We start from the raw sequence: 20281 nt of genomic DNA, 5'->3' as shown, positions 1-20281 counted from the left end.
ACCAAAACACTATATAAAAAGGTGCAATAGTGCAAATAAACAGTGTGAAGAGTGGGCAGGAAGCACCACCGTGCAAGAATCGCAATAAGTAAACAAGAAAGGTGATAAGGAGAAATAATTTATGAGAGTACCTGTACCTTTAAGTGGCAATGTAAGATCCAACCAAAGCGCACCCCGACGCGCGTTTCGGATGTAAAATCCTTCGTTAGGGGGTGGCAGGTGTAATATGCAGGGGGTTTATATAGATCACTGACATCGGACGCCATTGTATTGGGCGGCGCAGGCAGTCAGGTCCGGAAGTCCCCGCCCACGACATCACATGGCCGGACGCACAGGAGCAGAGTACCTGGCGTTGCCTAGGCCACAGCGACGCCAAGACCAGGGACAAGCGAACCGCCGAGGACGCATGCGCACAACTCCGGCGTGCGATGTGAGTATGAAGTGGAGGAGGCCAGCGCTGACTCACCAAAGAGGGTGTGGCTTACCGTTAGGTTATAGGAGAAGGGGGGGAGAAAGCTACCATAATGGAGGTAACCTGTGGCCATATTAATATCCAAGTTGGCCCCATATAGATCATAAAAGTATGCCATATAAGTAAATAGCAAGGTGGACTGAAATAATAAACTGGAAACGCATGGTAACGCTAAAGCCAGTGATTATATGTGTGTATGCATCAGGAAGTGCCGGATGAGCAATTCGCTCAAAAGGGAAGGAAAAAACGGTGAATGTAGTGAAATATATCTGTAAATAGATTGCGGGGAGACTAAATGTATAGTGCTACAGACCTATACAAGGACACAAAACGAGAGTAGATTGTGGTGTCATATTTAGTAAATTTCTTAGCACATTTATTGGTAGTGATTATATTTTTCATTGGTATAATTTGTGAGCCATTATACATTTTTGTAATATTTTGCTCATCCAGTACCTCCTGATGCACCTGTGTGCACTTTTGTCCTTGCGGGCAGTCCGCAAGGATATTTTCACTTATTATACTATAATAGATATTATTTTGACTTGGTAGCCCCTTTTATATTATATTATATTGTTTGTATGTACTATTATTATTATTCATCATTAATATTATTATGATATTTTCTCTTTTGTGTCCTTGTATATGTCTGTAGCACTATACATTTAGTCTCCCCGCAATCTATTTACAGATATATTTCACTACATTCACCGTTTTTTCCTTCCCTTTTGAGCGAATTGCTCATCCGGTACCTCCTGATGCATACACACATATAATCACCGGCTTTAGCGTTACCATGCGTTTCCAGTTTATTATTTCAGTCCACCTTGCTATTTACTTATATGGCATACTTTTATGATCTATATGGGGCCAACTTGGATATTAATATGGCCACAGGTTACCTCCATTATGGTAGCTTTCTCCCCCCTTCTCCTATAACCTAACGGTAAGCCACACCCTCTTTGGTGAGTCAGCGCTGGCCTCCTCCACTTCATACTCACATCGCACGCCGGAGTTGTGCGCATGCGTCCTCGGCGGTTCGCTTGTCCCTGGTCTTGGCGTCGCTGTGGCCTAGGCAACGCCAGGTACTCTGCTCCTGTGCGTCCGGCCATGTGATGTCGTGGGCGGGGACTTCCGGACCTGACTGTCGGCGCCTGCGCCGCCCAATACAATGGCGTCCGATATCAGTGATCTATATAAACCTCCTGCGTATTACACCTGCCACCCCCTGACGAAGGCTTTTACATCCGAAACGCGCGTCGGGGTGCGCTTTGGTTGGATCTTACATTGCCACTTAAAGGTACAGGTACTCTCATAAATTATTTCTCCTTATCACCTTTCTTGTTTACTTATTGCGATTCTTGCACGGTGGTGCTTCCTGCCCACTCTTCACACTGTTTATTTGCACTATTGCACCTTTTTATATGGTGTTTTGGCCATATGGCCAGAGTAGATTACATTATGGGTTATATTATTTTTTATTAACCCCATAGACACTTTTGTGTGATATTTGTATTCATTTTTATCCTTTTCAGAACCAGTGGTACACATTTTTTATATTTTTCTATCTGTTTTTATGAGAGTCCCGATACTAACCTCCTTCCTTTTTTAGCATACTGTATATTTACCTACATATTTTTATCCATATTTTCTGTGATTTTATTGTTGTGATTGTATTTTTTATATCTTTCCATATGTGCACATATATACAGGTCCTTCTCAAAAAATTAGCATATAGTGTTAAATTTCATTATTTACCATAATGTAATGATTACAATTAAACTTTCATATATTATAGATTCATTATCCACCAACTGAAATTTGTCAGGTCTTTTATTGTTTTAATACTGATGATTTTGGCATACAACTCCTGATAACCCAAAAAACCTGTCTCAATAAATTAGCATATCAAGAAAAGGTTCTCTAAACGACCTATTACCCTAATCTTCTGAATCAACTAATTAACTCTAAACACATGCAAAAGATACCTGAGGCTTTTATAAACTCCCTGCCTGGTTCATTACTCAAAACCCCCATCATGGGTAAGACTAGCGACCTGACAGATGTCAAGAAGGCCATCATTGACACCCTCAAGCAAGAGGGTAAGACCCAGAAAGAAATTTCTCAACAAATAGGCTGTTCCCAGAGTGCTGTATCAAGGCACCTCAATGGTAAGTCTGTTGGAAGGAAACAATGTGGCAGAAAACACTGTACAACGAGAAGAGGAGACCGGACCCTGAGGAAGATTGTGGAGAAGGACCGATTCCAGACCTTGGGGAACCTGAGGAAGCAGTGGACTGAGTCTGGTGTGGAAACATCCAGAGCCACCGTGCACAGGCGTGTGCAGGAAATGGGCTACAGGTGCCGCATTCCCCAGGTAAAGCCACTTTTGAACCATAAACAGCGGCAGAGGCGCCTGACCTGGGCTACAGAGAAGCAGCACTGGACTGTTGCTAAGTGGTCCCAAGTACTTTTTTCTGATGAAAGCAAATTTTGCATGTCATTCGGAAATCAAGGTGCCAGAGTCTGGAGGAAGACTGGGGAGAAGGAAATGCCAAAATGCCTGAAGTCCAGTGTCAAGTACCCACAGTCAGTGATGGTGTGGGGTGCCATGTCAGCTGCTGGTGTTGGTCCACTGTGTTTCATCAAGGGCAGGGTAAATGCAGCTAGCTATCAGGAGATTTTGGAGCACTTCATGCTTCCATCGGCTGAAATGCTTTATGGAGATGAAGATTTCATTTTTCAGCACGACCTGGCACCTGCTCACAGTGCCAAAACCACTGGTAAATGGTTTACTGACCATGGTATTACTGTGCTCAATTGGCCTGCCAACTCTCCTGACCTGAACCCCATAGAGAATCTGTGGGATATTGTGAAGAGAAAGTTGAGAGACGCAAGACCCAACACTCTGGATGAGCTTAAGGCCGCTATTGAAGCATCCTGGGCCTCCATAACATCTCAGCAGTGTCACAGGCTGATTGCCTCCATGCCACGCCGCATTGAAGCAGACATTTCTGCCAAAGGATTCCCGACCAAGTATTGAGTGCATAACTGAACATTATTATTTGATGGTTTTTTTGTTTGTTATTAAAAAAACACTTTTATTTGATTGGATGGGTGAAATATGCTAATTTATTGAGACAGGTTTTTTGGGTTATCAGGAGTTGTATGCCAAAATCATCAGTATTAAAACAATAAAAGACCTGACAAATTTCAGTTGGTGGATAATGAATCTATAATATATGAAAGTTTAATTGTAATCATTACATTATGGTAAATAATGAAATTTAACACTATATGCTAATTTTTTGAGAAGGACCTGTATATGCTATTACCATTACTTAATAAAGAAATATTGTTATTATATATATACCCTTGCCACGTCTCTTATTTTGGAACTGGGTCCCTAGCTCTGGTGGTTGGTGCTTTACCCTGTTGACTAGATAGTCTGCAGCATGCCATAACATCATTCCTATATGGGCGAATGGCTATCTGGAAATCCAAATCCCTAGAACTGTGCTATATTTATTGCAGTCTTTTTCAGGGAATCCACAGTAAATCTCCAACAGGCTTGCTATAACTGCTTACTCATGTTCAATTTCTTTTACATTAGGTTTCTGTTGTCATTTGACAGCCTAAATAACATGCAGCACTATTCTAATCCTTATAAGAATCTGAAAAAATATGGATCATAACGGACAGAATATAGAAACTCCAAGACACAAAAACTGTTATCTCACCTGATGTAGTTGATGGTACTTCTGTAGTAGGGCTGCTGCTGGCACAACTCCCACTTCTTGAATACTGCCCGTCAGTGAAGCACGAACATGGCTCCTCGCCATCATTTCTCTCTGGTGAAGGGTATGTTGCCTGTGAGAATGCTTGAAATGTATGCCGAGAAGCACAATGGCTGCACACATTATTTACGGGATCTCTTGCACAATCGTCTTGAATTTCTTTTGCAGACTGACCACAGTGATTATGAGAATACAGTGGAATACTGACACCTTCTTCCTGTGAGGGAGGCAGCAGTCTATCTGAACTGGTATCTGAAAAACCACGAAGTGTTCCCAGAGAGCCAATATCGAGATCCAGTGTTGAGTCCAAGCCTGCAACCATGCTCCCATGCTCTGTTTCTACTGACCTTCCTTCTTCGAAGTATTCCACTTCTGTTGGAATCATTCTTCCTTGGTGAACCAATGATTCTTTTAGCAGATTGCGTTCCTCTGGAGATGTTCTCAAGCAATCTCTTGAATCATCTTTAATCTGTTCTTTGAATGCTATTTTTTTCTAAAAATATAAAAATTGTATTTAGTAATTATTTGAACAGAAGGATATGTATTTTGTTTCAGCTATGCCATAACAGAATAAGAAATGTATGGCATACATCTGCCCAAAGTTATGGCTGAAGATCAGATGTGTGTGATCACTTAACACTACTGAGAGACAGAACTGCTTCATAAGGACACCCTTGTAAGGATGCACAAGACATTAGTACATTTATAGGTCAACAGTTCTTACATTTGGGTCTTGCACAGAACCCGATCACAAGTATACTATACGCTCGTGCTTACCTGAGATCCATGCTCTTGATCACAACTTTTTTGTACCCAATTTTGAACTTGCACTGAAAATGCAAACAATATTGGTAAATTACAAGGTTAGTGACTTACAGATATATGATATAATAATACTACTAATAAAAAATTCTCATATTGAAGAAACATTTTGTATCATATTTATTAAAAAAAAAAAAGGAGTTAAAGGACAAGTAAGCATCTTGTCAACCGCTTTAATCTCTATGTACTGATATAGTGTGGATTCATGGTGTGGAGATTAGGAGGTTGGCTGCTTTAAAGCTGTTAAGGTACATTCACACTAAACGATATCGCTAGCGATCCGTGACGTTGCAGCGTCCTCGCTAGCGATATCGTTTAGTTTGACACGCAGCAGCGATCAGAATCCTGCTGTGATGTCGTTGGTCGGGGCTAGAAGGCCAGAACTTTATTTCGTCGCTGACATCGCTGAATCGCCATGTGTGACACCGATTCAGCGATGTCTTCGCTGGTAACCAGGGTAAACATCGGGTTACTAAGCGCAGGGCCACGCTTAGTAACCCGATGTTTACCCTGGTTACCATCCTAAAAGTAAAAAAAACAAACGCTTCATACTTACCTTCTGCTGTCTGTCCTCGGCGCTGTGCTTTCCTGCACTCACTGTGAGCACAGCGGCCGGAAAACAGAGCGGTGACGTCACCGCTCTGCTTTCCGGCCGCTGTGCTCACAGCCAGTACAGAGAAGCAGAGCGCCAGAGACAGACAGCGGAAGGTAAGTATGTAGTTTGTTTTTTTTTTACTTTTAGGATGGTAACCATGGTAAACATCGGGTTACTAAGCACGGCCCTGCGCTTAGTAACCCGATGTTTACCCTGGTTACCCGCATCGTTGGTCGCTGGATAACGGTCTGTGTGACAGCTCTCCAGCGACCAAACAGCGATGCTGCAGCGATCCGGATCGTTGTCTGGATTGCTGCAGCGTCGTTTAGTGTGAAGGTACCTTTACACAACATGCTATGGCTTCAGGAATGAACCTCTGAGCTGGCATCCATGAGACGTGTCCAGCTCAAATTGTTTTGCTGCTGTTGCCTGAATCTTCTGCCCCTAAATCTTGAGTTTCAAAGTATTCTTTTCATTCAGGCAATGTGACTGGCACGGTTATTGGGAGTCTTTGGTCATCACTGTTATTGGAGTCATAAATGTTATTAGAGCACTGTGATAGTACACATAAATAGTACCAATCTTTTTACACTGTTTCTGGAAGAACTATTCTAAAAACACTTAGATCAAGGGTGCACAACTCCAGTCCTCAAGGGCAACAAACAGTGCATGTCTTCAGGATTTCCTTAGCATTGCACAGGTGATAATTTAATCACGAGAACAGGTGATGATTCCAATACCTTGAGCAATGCTAAAGAAATCCTGAACACATGCACTGTTGGTTGCCCTTGAGGACTAGAGCTGTGCACCCCTGACTTAGATGAACCACTCTTAATTTGACTCATCATTACCAAAGCAGAAGCAGCTTTGCGATTTACATGCAGTCAGCAGTTAATTAGGAGCGCATTGTAAGTAAACATTTATTATAATGAAATGAGCTGCTCTTCTGAACTTTTAACAATTGCACATATAATTGATACTATGAGGAACAATACCTATAAGTGTACTGAATTTCTTCTTCTTATAGCACACAGAGTAGATGATGCATATCATAATCCCGGATACTACAATCATTACGATTATTGTGATTATCACATTTGTCACTGCATTAAAAAAAAAAGTTACTTTAGAAAAATAAGTAAATTTAACATGTAAATATAAACAATACAAAATAAATCAGATTGATAAATATTTCACAAATAAGGTTTCACTCATGTTACGTTCCATTTGAGCCAGAACAGGGTAGTCTGTCTGCTCTAGTGTTTTATACAATTTAACATTAGGATCTGATGCACAATGGATTTATTATAGCTATAGTAATATCAGATGCTGTAGTGCTAGTGTGAACAGTGACAATTTATGCTGAAACCTGGGGCGGAGAAAACTAAAGACTCGTATTTCTGAAGTGTATTATTCATTAGTAGAGATAAGTGAACCTGAACTTCGTACAAAGTTCGTACCGGACAGTTAGTGTCTGGAGCGAAGCGCCAAACATGAACTTTTCCTGGAAATCCGTTGTAATGTTCGGATTTCCAGGGGAAGAAGAGAGGAGAGGAAAGAGGAAAGAGATGAGGAGAGAGAATGAGAGAAAAGAGCGAAAAAGAGAGGAGAGAGGGAGAGGAGAGAGAGATTTGACAATTAAAAATGGATCATTTGTGAAATGTCATCTATTCTGGGAAAACACTTTATCAACAATGCTTATTACATTAGAATATGCTTTTCTGCACTTTAAAAATCAGACACGTACGATCTGGTGAGACAATGCCACGATCACAGATAGCATCAGAGATGTTAGTGCCGGGAACAATCTCATGTAATCCAACATATGTACAGCTGCAAGACATAAAAAAAACAAACTATCAGGTCATCATATACAGACTATTTCCAAACCATAAACTGAGTCACCATATGCTGTACAGTCGCAGCAAAAAGTTTTGAGACTAACACAAATTTTGGTTTCCAGCTTCAGTGGTTTTACATCTCAGTCAGATGTCTCTATGGCATCTGAAGTACAATTATAAGCATTTCAGAAAAGTATAAGATTTTATTGATAAATCCATCATGGTTATGCAAAGACCATATATTTACAGTGTTGTCCCTTATTTTTTAAGGCTTCTGCAATTCCCTCTAGAGGCTGGATAGCAGCTTCTGGACCAAATCCTGACTAATGACATCCCACTCTTGCCTGATCAGTGGTTGGAGCTTATCATAATTTCGGTGTTATAGTTTGTCCACTTGCTTTTTGAGGATTGACCACAGGTTCTCAAATGTATTGCTATCTTGAGAGTTTACTGGCCATGGTCCAGGAATTCAAATGTTTTGTTCCCTTTTTGCCTTGTGACATAGTACTCCATCATGCTGGAAAAAAGCATTGTTTATCACCAAATTGTTCCTGAATTGTTAGGAGAAATTGTTCTTGGAAAAAAATTTAGATACCATTCTACATGTATATTCATGACAACGTTCTTGGCCAAAATTGTGAGTGCTAGCTATTCCACAAATGAGTGGTCTCATGATGCTTTAGTGTTGATATGATACAGGACTGATCGTAGTGCTCACCTTTTCTCCTCCAGGAAATAATTCTTCCAGATGTCCCAAATAGTTTGAAGAGGGTTTCAGCAGAGAAAATAACTTTACCCTACACTTCTTAGTACAGTCCCTGCAATTGCTGCAAAGTTATTTTATCTGATGAAGCCCCATTAAGACTATTCGGGACACCTGTAAGAATGATTAAGTGACCAGAGTAGAGAACAAACAACTGCACTAATGACTCCTCCTTCAGTCCATTTTCAGCTGAAAATGAAACAAAACAAGCGATGATTGACTTCCAATATTGTTGAAGACAATTAGAGAACTCTTAGTTTGAGCAGGGCTGGTGCGTAGGCAGGGGGCTGTAGGGAAGCAGTGCCAGCAGAAAGGAGAAAAAAAAGTTTTTTTTCTTAATTCTACCTTCTGCAAGACCAAATAACAAAACAGGCATCTTTGCATTTATTTATATTTGTGTCTTTGGACCAGAATACAAGTGGACATGTGAGCGCATCAACACTTCTTGGTTGAAGTTGCTGTATGAAAATCATGCTGCTGTGGTCACTACAGCACCACAGATAAGGTGGAAACACTGTGGCAGTAGCCAGGAAAAGGTAAGCACTCATAGAACCAAACATTAAAAGGACTTTTACTCTGGACAGTGGTTCTGTATAAAAAGAGAGTGACAGTGGGAGTTCACATTTTAGGGGGCAGTATGTAGTATGAGTGCAAAGTATGTGGGGGCAGTATATAGTGAGAGGATACAGTATGGGGGCAACATACAGAGTGAGGATACAGTATTGGGGACCTATAAAGTGTAAGGGAACAGTATGGGGCATAGTATATAGGGTGAGGGCAGGGTATGAGGAAGTATACAGTGAGGAAACAGTTTAGGGGCAGTACAGTGAGAGGGTACACTATGGGGGGCAATATATAGTGTGAGGCACAGTATGGAGGGTAGTATAATGTGAGGGTACAGTATGCGAACAGTATATAGAATGATAGCACAGTATGGATGGGGAAATATACAGAAGATGGCATAGGGCAGCACGGTGGCTCAGTAGCTAGCACTGTAGGCTTTAAACGGACTGTCACCTGAATTTGGAGGGAATAATCTTCAGCCATAGAGGCGGGGTTTTCGGGTATTTGATTCACCCTTTCCTTACCCGCTGGCTGCATGCTGCTGCAATATTGGATTGAAGTTCATTCTCTGTCCTCCGTAGTATATGCCTGCACAAGGCAATCTTGCCTTGCGCAGGCGTGTACTATGGAGGACAGAGAATGAACTTCAATCCAATATTGTAGCCAGCATGCAGCCAGCAGGAAAGGAAAGGGTGAATCAAACACCCGAAAACCCCGCCTCTATGGCTGAAGATTGTTCCCTCCAAATTCAGGTGACAGTGTCCCTTTAACATTTGGGGGGCAGTGTTTTGATATGGAGATCATGACATGGGAAAGTATGGAGGCCATAGTTCATAAGGGAGGATGATGTTGTGGGGATAATTCATTAACCCCTTCATGACCCAGCCTATTTTGACTTTAATGACCTGGCCGTTTTTTGCAATTCTGACCAGTGTCCCTTTATGAGGTACCGTAATAACTCGGGAACGCTTCAATGGATCCTAACGGTTCTGAGATTGTTTTTTCGTGACATATTGGGCTTCATATTAGTGGTAAATTTAGGTCAATCATTTTTGCGTTTATTTGTGAAAAAAAATGGAAATTTGGCTAAAATTTTGCAATTTTCAAATTTTGAATTTTTATTCTATTAAACCAGAGAGTTATGTGATACAAAATAGTTAATAAATAACATTTCCCATATGTCTACTTTACATCAGCACAATTTTGGAAACAACATTTTTTTTTTTTTTGCTAGGAAGTTATAAGGGTTAAAATTTGACCAGCGATTTCTCATTTTTACAACGGAATTTACAAAACCATTTTTGTTAGGGACCACCTCACATTTGAAGTCAGTTTGAGGGGTCTGTATGGCTGAAAATACCCAAAAGTGACACCATTCTAAAAACTGCACCCCTCAAGGTACTCAAAACCACATTCAAGAAGTTTATTAACCCTTCAGGTACTTCACAGCAGCAGAAGCAACATGGAAGGAAAAAAATGAACATTTAACTTTTTCGTCACAAAAATGATGTTTTAGCAACAATTTTTTTATTTTCCCATGGGTAAAAGGAGAAACTGGACCCCATAAGTTATTGTACAATTTGTCCTGAGTACGCCGATACCTCATGTGTGGGGGGAACCACTGTCGGGGCACACGACAGGGCTTTGAAGGGAAGGAGCGCCATTTGACTTTTTCAATGAAAAATTGGCTCCAATCTTTAGCGGACACCATATCACGTTTGGAGAGCCCCTGTGTGCCTGAACATTGGAGCTTCCCGACAAGTGACCCCATTTTGGAAACTAGACCCCCCAAGGAGCTTATCTAGATGCATAGTGAGCACTTTGAACCCCCAGGTGCTTCACAAATTGATCCGTAAAAATGAAAAAGTACTTCTTTTTCACAAAAAAATCATTTTAGCCTCAATTTTTTCATTTTCAAATGGGCAACAGGATAAAATGGATCCTAAAATGTGTTGGACAATTGCTCCTGAGTATACCGATACCTTACATGTGGGGGTAAACCACTGTTTGTGCACACATCAAGGCTCGGAAGGGAAGGAGCGCCATTTGACTTTTGAATGACAAATTAGCTCCAATCGTTAGCGGACACCATGTCGCGTTTCCAGAGGCCCTGTGTGCCTAAACATTGGAGCTCCCCCACATGTGACCCCATTTTGGAAACTAGACCTCCCATGGAACTAATCTAGATGTGCGGTGACCACTTTAAACCCCCAAGTGCTTCATAGAAGTTTATAACGCAGAGCCGTGAAAATAAAAAATCATTTTTCTTTCCTCAAAAATTATTTTTTAGCCGGCAATTTTGATTTTCACAAGAGTAACAGGAGAAATTGGACCCCAAAAGTTGTTGTCCAGTTTGTCCTGAGTATGCTGATGCCCCATATGTGGGGGGGAACTACTGTTTGGGCACACGTCGGGGCTCAGAAGGGAAGTAGTGACTTTGAAATGCAGACTTTGATGGAATGGTCTGCGGGCGTCACGTTGTGTTTGCAGAGCCCCTGATGTGCCTAAACAGTAGAAACCCCCTACAAGTGACCACATTTTGGAAACTAGACCCCCGAAGGAATTTATCTAGATATATGGTGAGCACTGTGAACCCCCAAGTGCTTCACAGAAGTTTACAACGCAGAGCCGTGAAAATAAAAAATCATTTTTCTTTCCTCAAAAAAGATGTTTTAGCAAGCAATTTTTTATTTTCACAAGGGTAACAAAAGAAATTAGACCCCAATAGTTGTTGCCCAGTTTGTCCTGAGTACACTGATACTCCATATGTGGGGGTAAACCACTGTTTGGGCACATGTCAGGGCTCGGAAGGGAAGTAGTGACTTTTGAAATGCAGACTTTGATGGAATGGTCTGCGGGCGTCATGTTGCATTTGTAGAGCCCCTGATGTGCCTAAACAGAAGAAACCCCCCACAAGTGACCCCATTTTGGAAACTAGACCCCCCAAGGAACTTATCTAGATATGTGGTGAGCACTTTGAACCCCCAAGTGCTTCACAGAAGTTTATAACGCAGAGCCGTAAAAATAAAAAATAATTTTTCTTTCCTCAAAAATTATGTTTTAGCAAACAATTTTTTATTTTCACAAGGGTAACAGGAGAAATTGGACCCCAATAGTTGTTGCCCAGTTTGTCCTGAGTACGCTGGTACCCCATATGTGGGGGTAAACCACTGTTTGGGCGCACGTCGGGGCTCGGAAGGGAGGGAGCACCATTTGACTTTTTGAATACAAGATTGACTGGAATCAATGGTGGCACCATGTTGCGTTTGGAGACCCCTGATGTGCCTAAACAGTGGAAACCCCTCAATTCTAACTTCAACACTAACCAACACACCCCTAACCCTTATCCCAACTGTAGCCATAACCCTAATCACAACCTTAACCCCAACACACCCCTAACCACACCCGTAAGCCTAATCCCAACCCTAACCCTAATCCCAACCCTAACCCTAATCCCAACCCTAACCACAACTTTAACTCCAACACACCCCTAACCCTATGCATAACCTTAACCACAAGCCTAATCTTAACCCTATTTCCAACCCTAGCCCTAATTCCAACCCTAAATCTAATTCCAACCCTAACCCTAAGGCTATGTGCCCACGTTGCGGATTCATGTGAGATTTTTCCGCACGATTTTTGAAAAATCCGCAGGTAAAAGGCACTGCGGTTTACCTGCGGATTTACAGCAGATTTCCAGTGTTTTTTGTGCGGATTTCACCTGCGGATTCCTATTGAGGAACAGGTGTAAAACGCTGCGGAATCCGCACAAAATTGAGATGCTGCGGAAAATACAACGCAGCGTTTCCGCATGTTATTTTCCGCACCATGGGCACAGCGGATTTGGTTTTCCATAGGTTTACATGGTACTGTAAACCTGATGGAAAACTGCTACGAATTCGCAGCGGCCAATCCGCTGCGGATCCCCGGCAAATCCGCTGCGGATCCGCGGCCATTCTGCACCGTGTGCAAATACCCTAAACCTAACCCTAACCCTAGTTCTAACCCTAACCCTAGTTCTAACCCTAACCCTAGTGGAAAAAGAAAAAAAAAATATTTTCTTTATTTTATTATTGGCCCTACCTATGGGGGTGATAAAGGGGGGGGTCATTTACTATTTTTTTTATTTTGATCACTGTGATATAACCTATCACAGTGATCAAAATATACCTGGAACGAATCTGCCGGCCGATTCGGCGGGCGCACTGCGCATTCGCCCGCCATTTTGGAAGCTGGCGGCACCCAGGGAGAAGACGGACGGACACCGGGAGGCCCGGTAAGTATAAGGGGGGGAGATCTGAGCATGGGGGGTGGATTGGAGGATGGGGGGGTGGCATCGGAGCACAGGGGGAGCGGGCAGGAGGACGGGGGAGCAGATAGAACTATGGAGGAGAGCGGACCACAGAACGGAGGACCAGGGAGGAGATCGGTGGTGGGGGGGGGGGTACACCAGTGTTTCCAGCCATGGCCGATGGTATTGCAGCATCGGCCATGGCTGGATTGTAATATTTCACCAGTTTTTTAGGTGAAATATTACAAATCGCTCTGATTGGCTGTTGAAAGTGAAACTGCCAATCAGAGCGATCGTAGCCATGGGGGGTGAAGCCACCCCCCGGGCTAAAGTACCACTCCCCCTGTCCCTGCAGATCGGGTGAAACTGGAGTTAACCCTTTCACCCGATCTGCAGGGACGCGATCTTTCCATGACGCCACATAGGCATCATGGGTCGGATTGGCACCGACTTTCATGACGCCTACGTGGCGTCATGGGTCGGGAAGGGGTTAAAGGACGGTGTGGCGGTTATAATACGTAAGGAGGAGAAGTGTGGCAGTACATAAGGCAAGATGGCAAGGACAATATTCTGTAGGAAAGGAGGTCATTTTTTGTGTAGGGAGCAAAGTGAGGGGTAATTATTTTTTCATAGGCACAGTATGGGCTTATATTATTATTTAGAGGACATTATAATGATACTGTTATTTTTAAGTCCACTGTGTCGATATGTGCTGCAGAAAACCGGTGAAAAGGAGAGTCTGCACAGACGAGCTGTGGCTGGGAAAAGTCACCCTTGTGTCTGGACCAGATTAAAAAGAAAGGAATGAGAATAACTCTAATAAAAGCAGATAACACCTAGAAGGCACATAAATCTAAAGGTTCATTTACACTGGACAAGTACAGCCTTTAAAGGAACACTGTCCAGCTACATGAAGCCGATTGGTAGTTGTTTAACAGCATGTTTAGACAGGCTGGCTGCACTACTATGTGCACCAGACCGATCGTTAACATGATCATTCTGTGTGCATAGAACAACATTGTTCTCGACGGCACAAGTCCTGATTACACACGATGACCTTCTGCCAAGAACGATGATATTCAAGTAGGCTTAAAAATAATTTCACCAAACAAACAAAAGCTTTGCTTGTGCATCGCGTGATTGGCAGCCTGTTTAGATCATCAGCCAGTGTAAATGCACCTTAAAGAGCATCTAAACTTTTGAGAGATTTTATAATATGTTTTAGGCCCTTTAATTTATACTCCATATAAGTGAGCAGCTCAGCAAACAGGTGCGCTCACCCACGTTGTAGTATGAAAGCAGCAGAAAGTCATAGGTTTTCTGTGTGCTCCTGTCTCCTGAGCTGCACGCTTAGGCCCGGCACCACACTACCGTAGAATACGGGTGAGTGCTATGAGAGAAAACATCGCATAGCACTTGGACCGGTGTTAATCTATGGGGCAGCTCACATCAGTGTTTATTTTCTCAGGTGTATGTGGCGTACGTGTAAAATTGCAGCATGCGATTGTACATGTATATTGTCCGAGACTCGCCAATGCAAGCTTTTGGGTGCGAGAATAAATAAATAAAATCGCACAGCACTCAGACCATTCGAGTGCTGTCCAATTTTTATGCACTGGTGTCCTTTGAAAAGCCGGCAATTCATGTCAATAAAATAGATATATAGACATAGAATAAATATATATAGATGTCAGTGACACACACACATATATACACCGTGTTTCAAATTATTATGCAAATTGGATTTAAGTGTCATAAAGATTTAATTGTTTTGTTTTTTAAATAAACTCATGGATGGTATTGTGTCTCAGGGCTCAATGGATCACTGAAATCAATCTTAAACACGTGTGATAATTAGTTTTCCAGGTTATTCTAATTAAAGGAAAACTACTTAAAAATGATGTTCCACATTATTAAGCAGGCCACAGTTTTCAAGCAATATGGGAAATAAAAAGGATCTCTGCTGCTGAAAAGCATCAAATAATGCAATGCCTTGGTCAAGGGATCAAAACATTAGATATTTCCCAAAAACTTAAGCGTGATCATCGTACTATTAAGAGATTTGTGGGTGATTCTGAGCACAGAGTTCGTGCTGATAAAGGCAGAATGAGGAAGGTTTCTGCCAGGCAAGTTCATCAGATTAAGAGAGCAGCTGCTAAAAAGCCATTACAAACCAGCAAACAGATATTGAAGCTGCTGGTGTCTCTGGAGTCCCTCGAACCTCAAGGTGTAGGATCCTTCAAAGGCTTGCTGTGGTGCATAAACGTACTATTCGGCCACCCCTAAACAGTGTTCACAAGCAGAAACGGTTGCAGTGGGCCCAGACATACATGAAGACTAATTTTCAAACAGTCTTGTTTACTGATGAGTGTCGAGCAACCCTGGATGGTCCAGATGGATGGAGTAGTGGATGGTTGGTGGATGGCCACCATGTCCCAACAAGGCTGCGACGTCAGCAAAGAGGTGGAGGAGTCATGTTTTGGGTGGGAATCATGGGGAAACAGCTGGTAGGGCCCTTTAATGTTCCTGAAGGTGTGAAAATGACCTCTGCAAAGTATATAGAGTTTCTGACTGACAACTTTCTTCCATGGTATAAAAAGCAGAAATGTGCCTTCAGGAGCAAAATCATCTTCATGCATGACAATGCACCTTCTCATGCTGCAAAGAATACCTCTGAGTCATTGGCTGCTATGGGAATAAAAGGAGATAAACTCATGGTGTGGCCACAATCTTCCCCTGACCTCAACCCTATAGAGAACGTCTGGAGTATCATCAAGCAAGAGATCTATGAGGGTGGGAGGCAGTTCACATCAAAACAACAGCTCTGGGAGGCTATTATGACTTCATGCAAAGAAATACAAGCAGAACCTCTCCAAAAACTCACAAGTTCAATGTATGCAAGAATTGTGAAGGTGATATCAAAGAAGGGATCCTATGTTAACATGTAACTTGGCCTGTTAGGATGTTTTGGAGTTAAATAGCTTTTTTGTTCAGTAAATGTGACCTCTTAATGCTGAAAATTTAACAAATGAGCATTATCAGTTCTTTAAAACATATCAAATGTTTAGAAATTCTACTGTGCCTAATAATTTGGAACATTGCATTTTGAGTTTGTATTTGGAGATTATACTGTTATCATTGGGAGGTTTCTTCAATGACATTCGATGTAAACTCTAACGGGTGATGACTTTTATTAGACGGACTAATTTGCACCGACCATTTAGGAAAATCCAAGAAAAATATAATTTACATAATAATTTGGTGTATACCGTATATACTGGAATATAAGCCAAGATTTTCAGCCCATTTTTTAGGCTAAAAGTGCCCCTTTCAGCTTATACTCGAGTCATTGTCCCAGGGGGTCGGCGGAGGAGGGGGAGCTGCAGGAGTGGCGGCATTCACATCATACTCACCTGTTCCCGGCACGGTCTCTGCACTTCCCTGCTTCTCCGATGGTCTCTGGCGCCGGCAGCTTGTTCCTGTGTTCAGTGGTCACGTGGTTCCGCTCATGAAAGTAATGAATATGGACGCGATTCCACTCCCATAGGCATGGAGCGCATATTCATTACATTAATGAGCGGTACCATGTGACCACTGAACACAAGAACAAGCTGCCGACGCCAGAGACCATCGGAGAAGCAGGGACCACACCAGGAGGGTGAATATAATGGGGGAGGGTAAGCCAGGCGATATTCACTTGTCCCCTTTCCATCGTCGGGCTGTGCCTATCGCGTCATCTGGCTGTGACGTTAAGGTCAGAGGGCGCGATGAGCTGGTTAATGCGCACCTTCTGCCTGAACAGTCACTGCAGAGACCCGGAAGACACAACGGCGCGCGACGGTGGAACGGGACAGGTGAATATCGCAAGTACCGATATCCTGAGCCAGCAGCAACTCTCGCATCTGGCCCCCATAGCGCGCTGGTGTCCCCACCTGCTCAGGACACTGGCACCAAACCCCCAGGGACGTAATTTTTTTTTTTTTTAAATCGCAGCATATGGGGCATATTATTCTACGGAGCATCTTTTGGGGCCATCAACCTTTGCGCAGCATTATATGGGGCATAATATTCTATGGAGCATCTTATGGGGCCATCAACCTTTGTTCAGCATTATATGGGGCATAATTTTCTATGGAGCATCTTATGGGGCCATCAACCTTTGTGCAGCATTATATGGGGCATAATATTCTATGGAACATCTTATGGGGCCATCAACCTTTGTGCAGCATTACATGGGGCATAATATTCTATGGTGCATCTTATGGGGCCATCATTAACCTTTTATGCAGCATTATATAGGGCATATTTTAATATGGAGCATCTCATGGTGCCCATCATGAACTTTATGCACTATATTATTATTATTATTCATTTTTATAGTGCCATTTATTCCATGGCGCTTTACATTTGAACGGGGCAAATATAGATAAGTACAATAAACATGAGTAAAACAAGGCACACACAAGTACAGGAGGAGAGAGGACCCTGCCCGCGAGGGCTCACAGTCTACAGGGTGGGGCATATTTTGTATGGAGCATCTTATGGGGCCCATCATGTACTGTATGGAGTATTATATGGGGCTCCTGATTCAATATGGATATTCAAAAACACTTAACCTACTGATGTCTCAATCATTTTTACTTTTATTGGTATGTATTTTTATTTTTGAAATTTACCAGTAGCTGCTGCATTTCCCACCCTAGGCTTATACTTGAATCAATTAGTTTTCCCATTTTTTTGTGGCAAAATTATGGGTCTCGGCTTATACTCGGGTCGGCTTACACTCGAGTATATATGGTGTGTATATATATATATATATAACATAGTTAGAAGCAAAGCCGTCAATTCATTTGGCACGCACAGTAATATCACAGCGTGACAGGTTAAAATAGAATATATAAAATAGGTGTATACACATAGAATATATATATATATATATACAGTGGGGCAAAAAAAGTATTTAGTCAGTCAGCAATAGTGCAAGTTCCACCACTTAAAAAGATGAGAGGCGTCTGTAATTTACATCATAGGTAGACCTCAACTATGGGAGACAAACTGAGAAAAAAAAATCCAGAAAATCACATTGTCTGTTTTTTTAACATTTTATTTGCATATTATGGTGGAAAATAAGTATTTGGTCAGAAACAAAATTTCATCTCAATACTTTGTAATATATCCTTTGTTGGCAATGACAGAGGTCAAACGTTTTCTGTAAGTCTTCACAAGGTTGCCACACACTGTTGTTGGTATGTTGGCCCATTCCTCCATGCAGATCTCCTCTAGAGCAGTGATGTTTTTGGCTTTTCTCTTGGCAACACGGACTTTCAACTCCCTCCAAAGGTTTTCTATAGGGTTGAGATCTGGAGACTGGCTAGGCCACTCCAGGACCTTGAAATGCTTCTTACGAAGCCACTCCTTCGTTGCCCTGCCGGTGTGCTTTGGATCATTGTCATGTTGAAAGACCCAACCACGTTTCATCTTCAATGCCCTTGCTGATGGAAGGAGGTTTGCACTCAAAATCTCACGATATATGGCCCCATTCATTCTTTCATGTACCGGATTAGTCGTCCTGGCCCCTTTGCATAGAAACAGCCCCAAAGCATGATGTTTCCACCACCATGCTTTACAGTAGGTATGGAGTTTGATGGATGCAACTCAGTATTCTTTTTCCTCCAAACACGACAAGTTGTGTTTCTACCAAACAGTTCCAGTTTGGTTTCATCAGACCATAGGACATTCTCCCAAAACTCCTCTGGATCATCCAAATGCTCTCTAGCAAACTTCAGACGGGCCCGGACATGTACTGGCTTAAGCAGTGGGAAACGTCTGGCACTGCAGGATCTGAGTCCATGGTGGCATAGTGTGTTACTTATGGTAGGCCTTGTTACATTGGTCCCAGCTCTCTGCAGTTCATTCACTAGGTCCCCCCGCGTGGTTCTGGGATTTTTGCTCACCGTTCTTGTGATCATTCTGACCCCACGGGGTGGGATTTTGCGTGGAGCCCCAGATCGAGGGAGATTATCAGTGGTCTTGTATGTCTTCCATTTTCTAATTATTGCTCCCACTGTTGATTTCTTCACTCCAAGCTGGTTGGCTATTGCAGATTCAGTCTTCCCAGCCTGGTGCAGGGCTACAATTTTGTTTCTGGTGTCCTTTGACAGCTCTTTGGTCTTCACCATAGTGGAGTTTGGAGTCAGACTGTTTGAGGGTGTGCACAGGTGTCTTTTTATACTGATAACAAGTTTAAACAGGTGCCATTACTACAGGTAATGAGTGGAGGAAAGAGGAGACTCTTAAAGAAAAAGTTACAGGTCTGTGAGAGCCATAAATCTTGATTGTTTGTTTCTGACCAAATACTTATTTTCCACCATAATATGCAAATAAAATGTTAAAAAAACAGACAATGTGATTTTCTGTATTTTTTTTTCTCAGTTTGTCTCCCATAGTTGAGGTCTACCTATGATGTAAATTACAGACTCCTCTCATCTTTTTAAGTGGTGGAACTTGCACTATTGCTGACTGACTAAATACTTTTTTGCCCCACTGTATGTGTGTGTCACTGACATCTATATATCTATGTATTCCATGTGTATATACCTATTCTAATCATTCCATTCTAACCTGTCACTCTGTGATATTACTGTACGCAGCACATGAATTGACAGCTTTTATTCTATCTATTATACATACACAGACACACCAATATTTTCATTGAAAACGATGTGTAAATGACAGAAAATTGCTGTATGTACAACTAGTCTTAAAATCGCATTGCAATCGCACTGCAGTCGGATACTAAGTGTGAAAAATCGGATTATACTAGTACGACTCATCAGGGAGACTAAGGACTAATTTTTCATACGTTTAGTGTGACTCCGGCCTTATAAGAAATCTTTTGTGCGATTGGTGGGGGTCTCAGAACCCTGATTCCCCTCCCCTCAATCTGCTCAGAATTAAATAGTCTCAAAGATAAAATCTCTCCAAAAAGTTAAGTGACTTTTTAAATGTTTAACCCTTCACTACCTTGGGTTTTTCCATTTTTGAGTTTCCGTTTTTTGCTCCCCTTCTTCGCAGAGCCATAACTTTTTAATTTAATCAATACAGCCATGAGGGCTTGTTTTTTAAAAGCTTGTACT

At 42.1% G+C, this 20281-nt stretch overlaps 1 protein-coding gene across 1 annotated transcript in view; it reads right to left on the bottom strand.

The window, feature by feature from the left end:
* The window catches only part of TNFRSF11A (TNF receptor superfamily member 11a), a 203780-nt gene that overhangs the window by 10481 nt on the left and 173018 nt on the right, over nucleotides 1–20281 (bottom strand). The window contains exons 6-9 of the mRNA XM_069730634.1: nucleotides 7434–7519; nucleotides 6682–6789; nucleotides 5047–5099; nucleotides 4213–4762 (exon numbers count right to left, since the gene is read on the bottom strand). Of these exons, the coding sequence (XP_069586735.1) occupies nucleotides 4213–4762; nucleotides 5047–5099; nucleotides 6682–6789; nucleotides 7434–7519 (797 nt within the window). The remainder of the gene's footprint in view (nucleotides 1–4212; nucleotides 4763–5046; nucleotides 5100–6681; nucleotides 6790–7433; nucleotides 7520–20281) is intronic.

Source organism: Ranitomeya imitator, chromosome 6 (assembly GCF_032444005.1).
Source record: "Ranitomeya imitator isolate aRanImi1 chromosome 6, aRanImi1.pri, whole genome shotgun sequence".
Lineage (NCBI taxonomy): Eukaryota > Metazoa > Chordata > Amphibia > Anura > Dendrobatidae > Ranitomeya > Ranitomeya imitator.
This window is presented reverse-complemented; position numbering and strand designations above follow the sequence as displayed.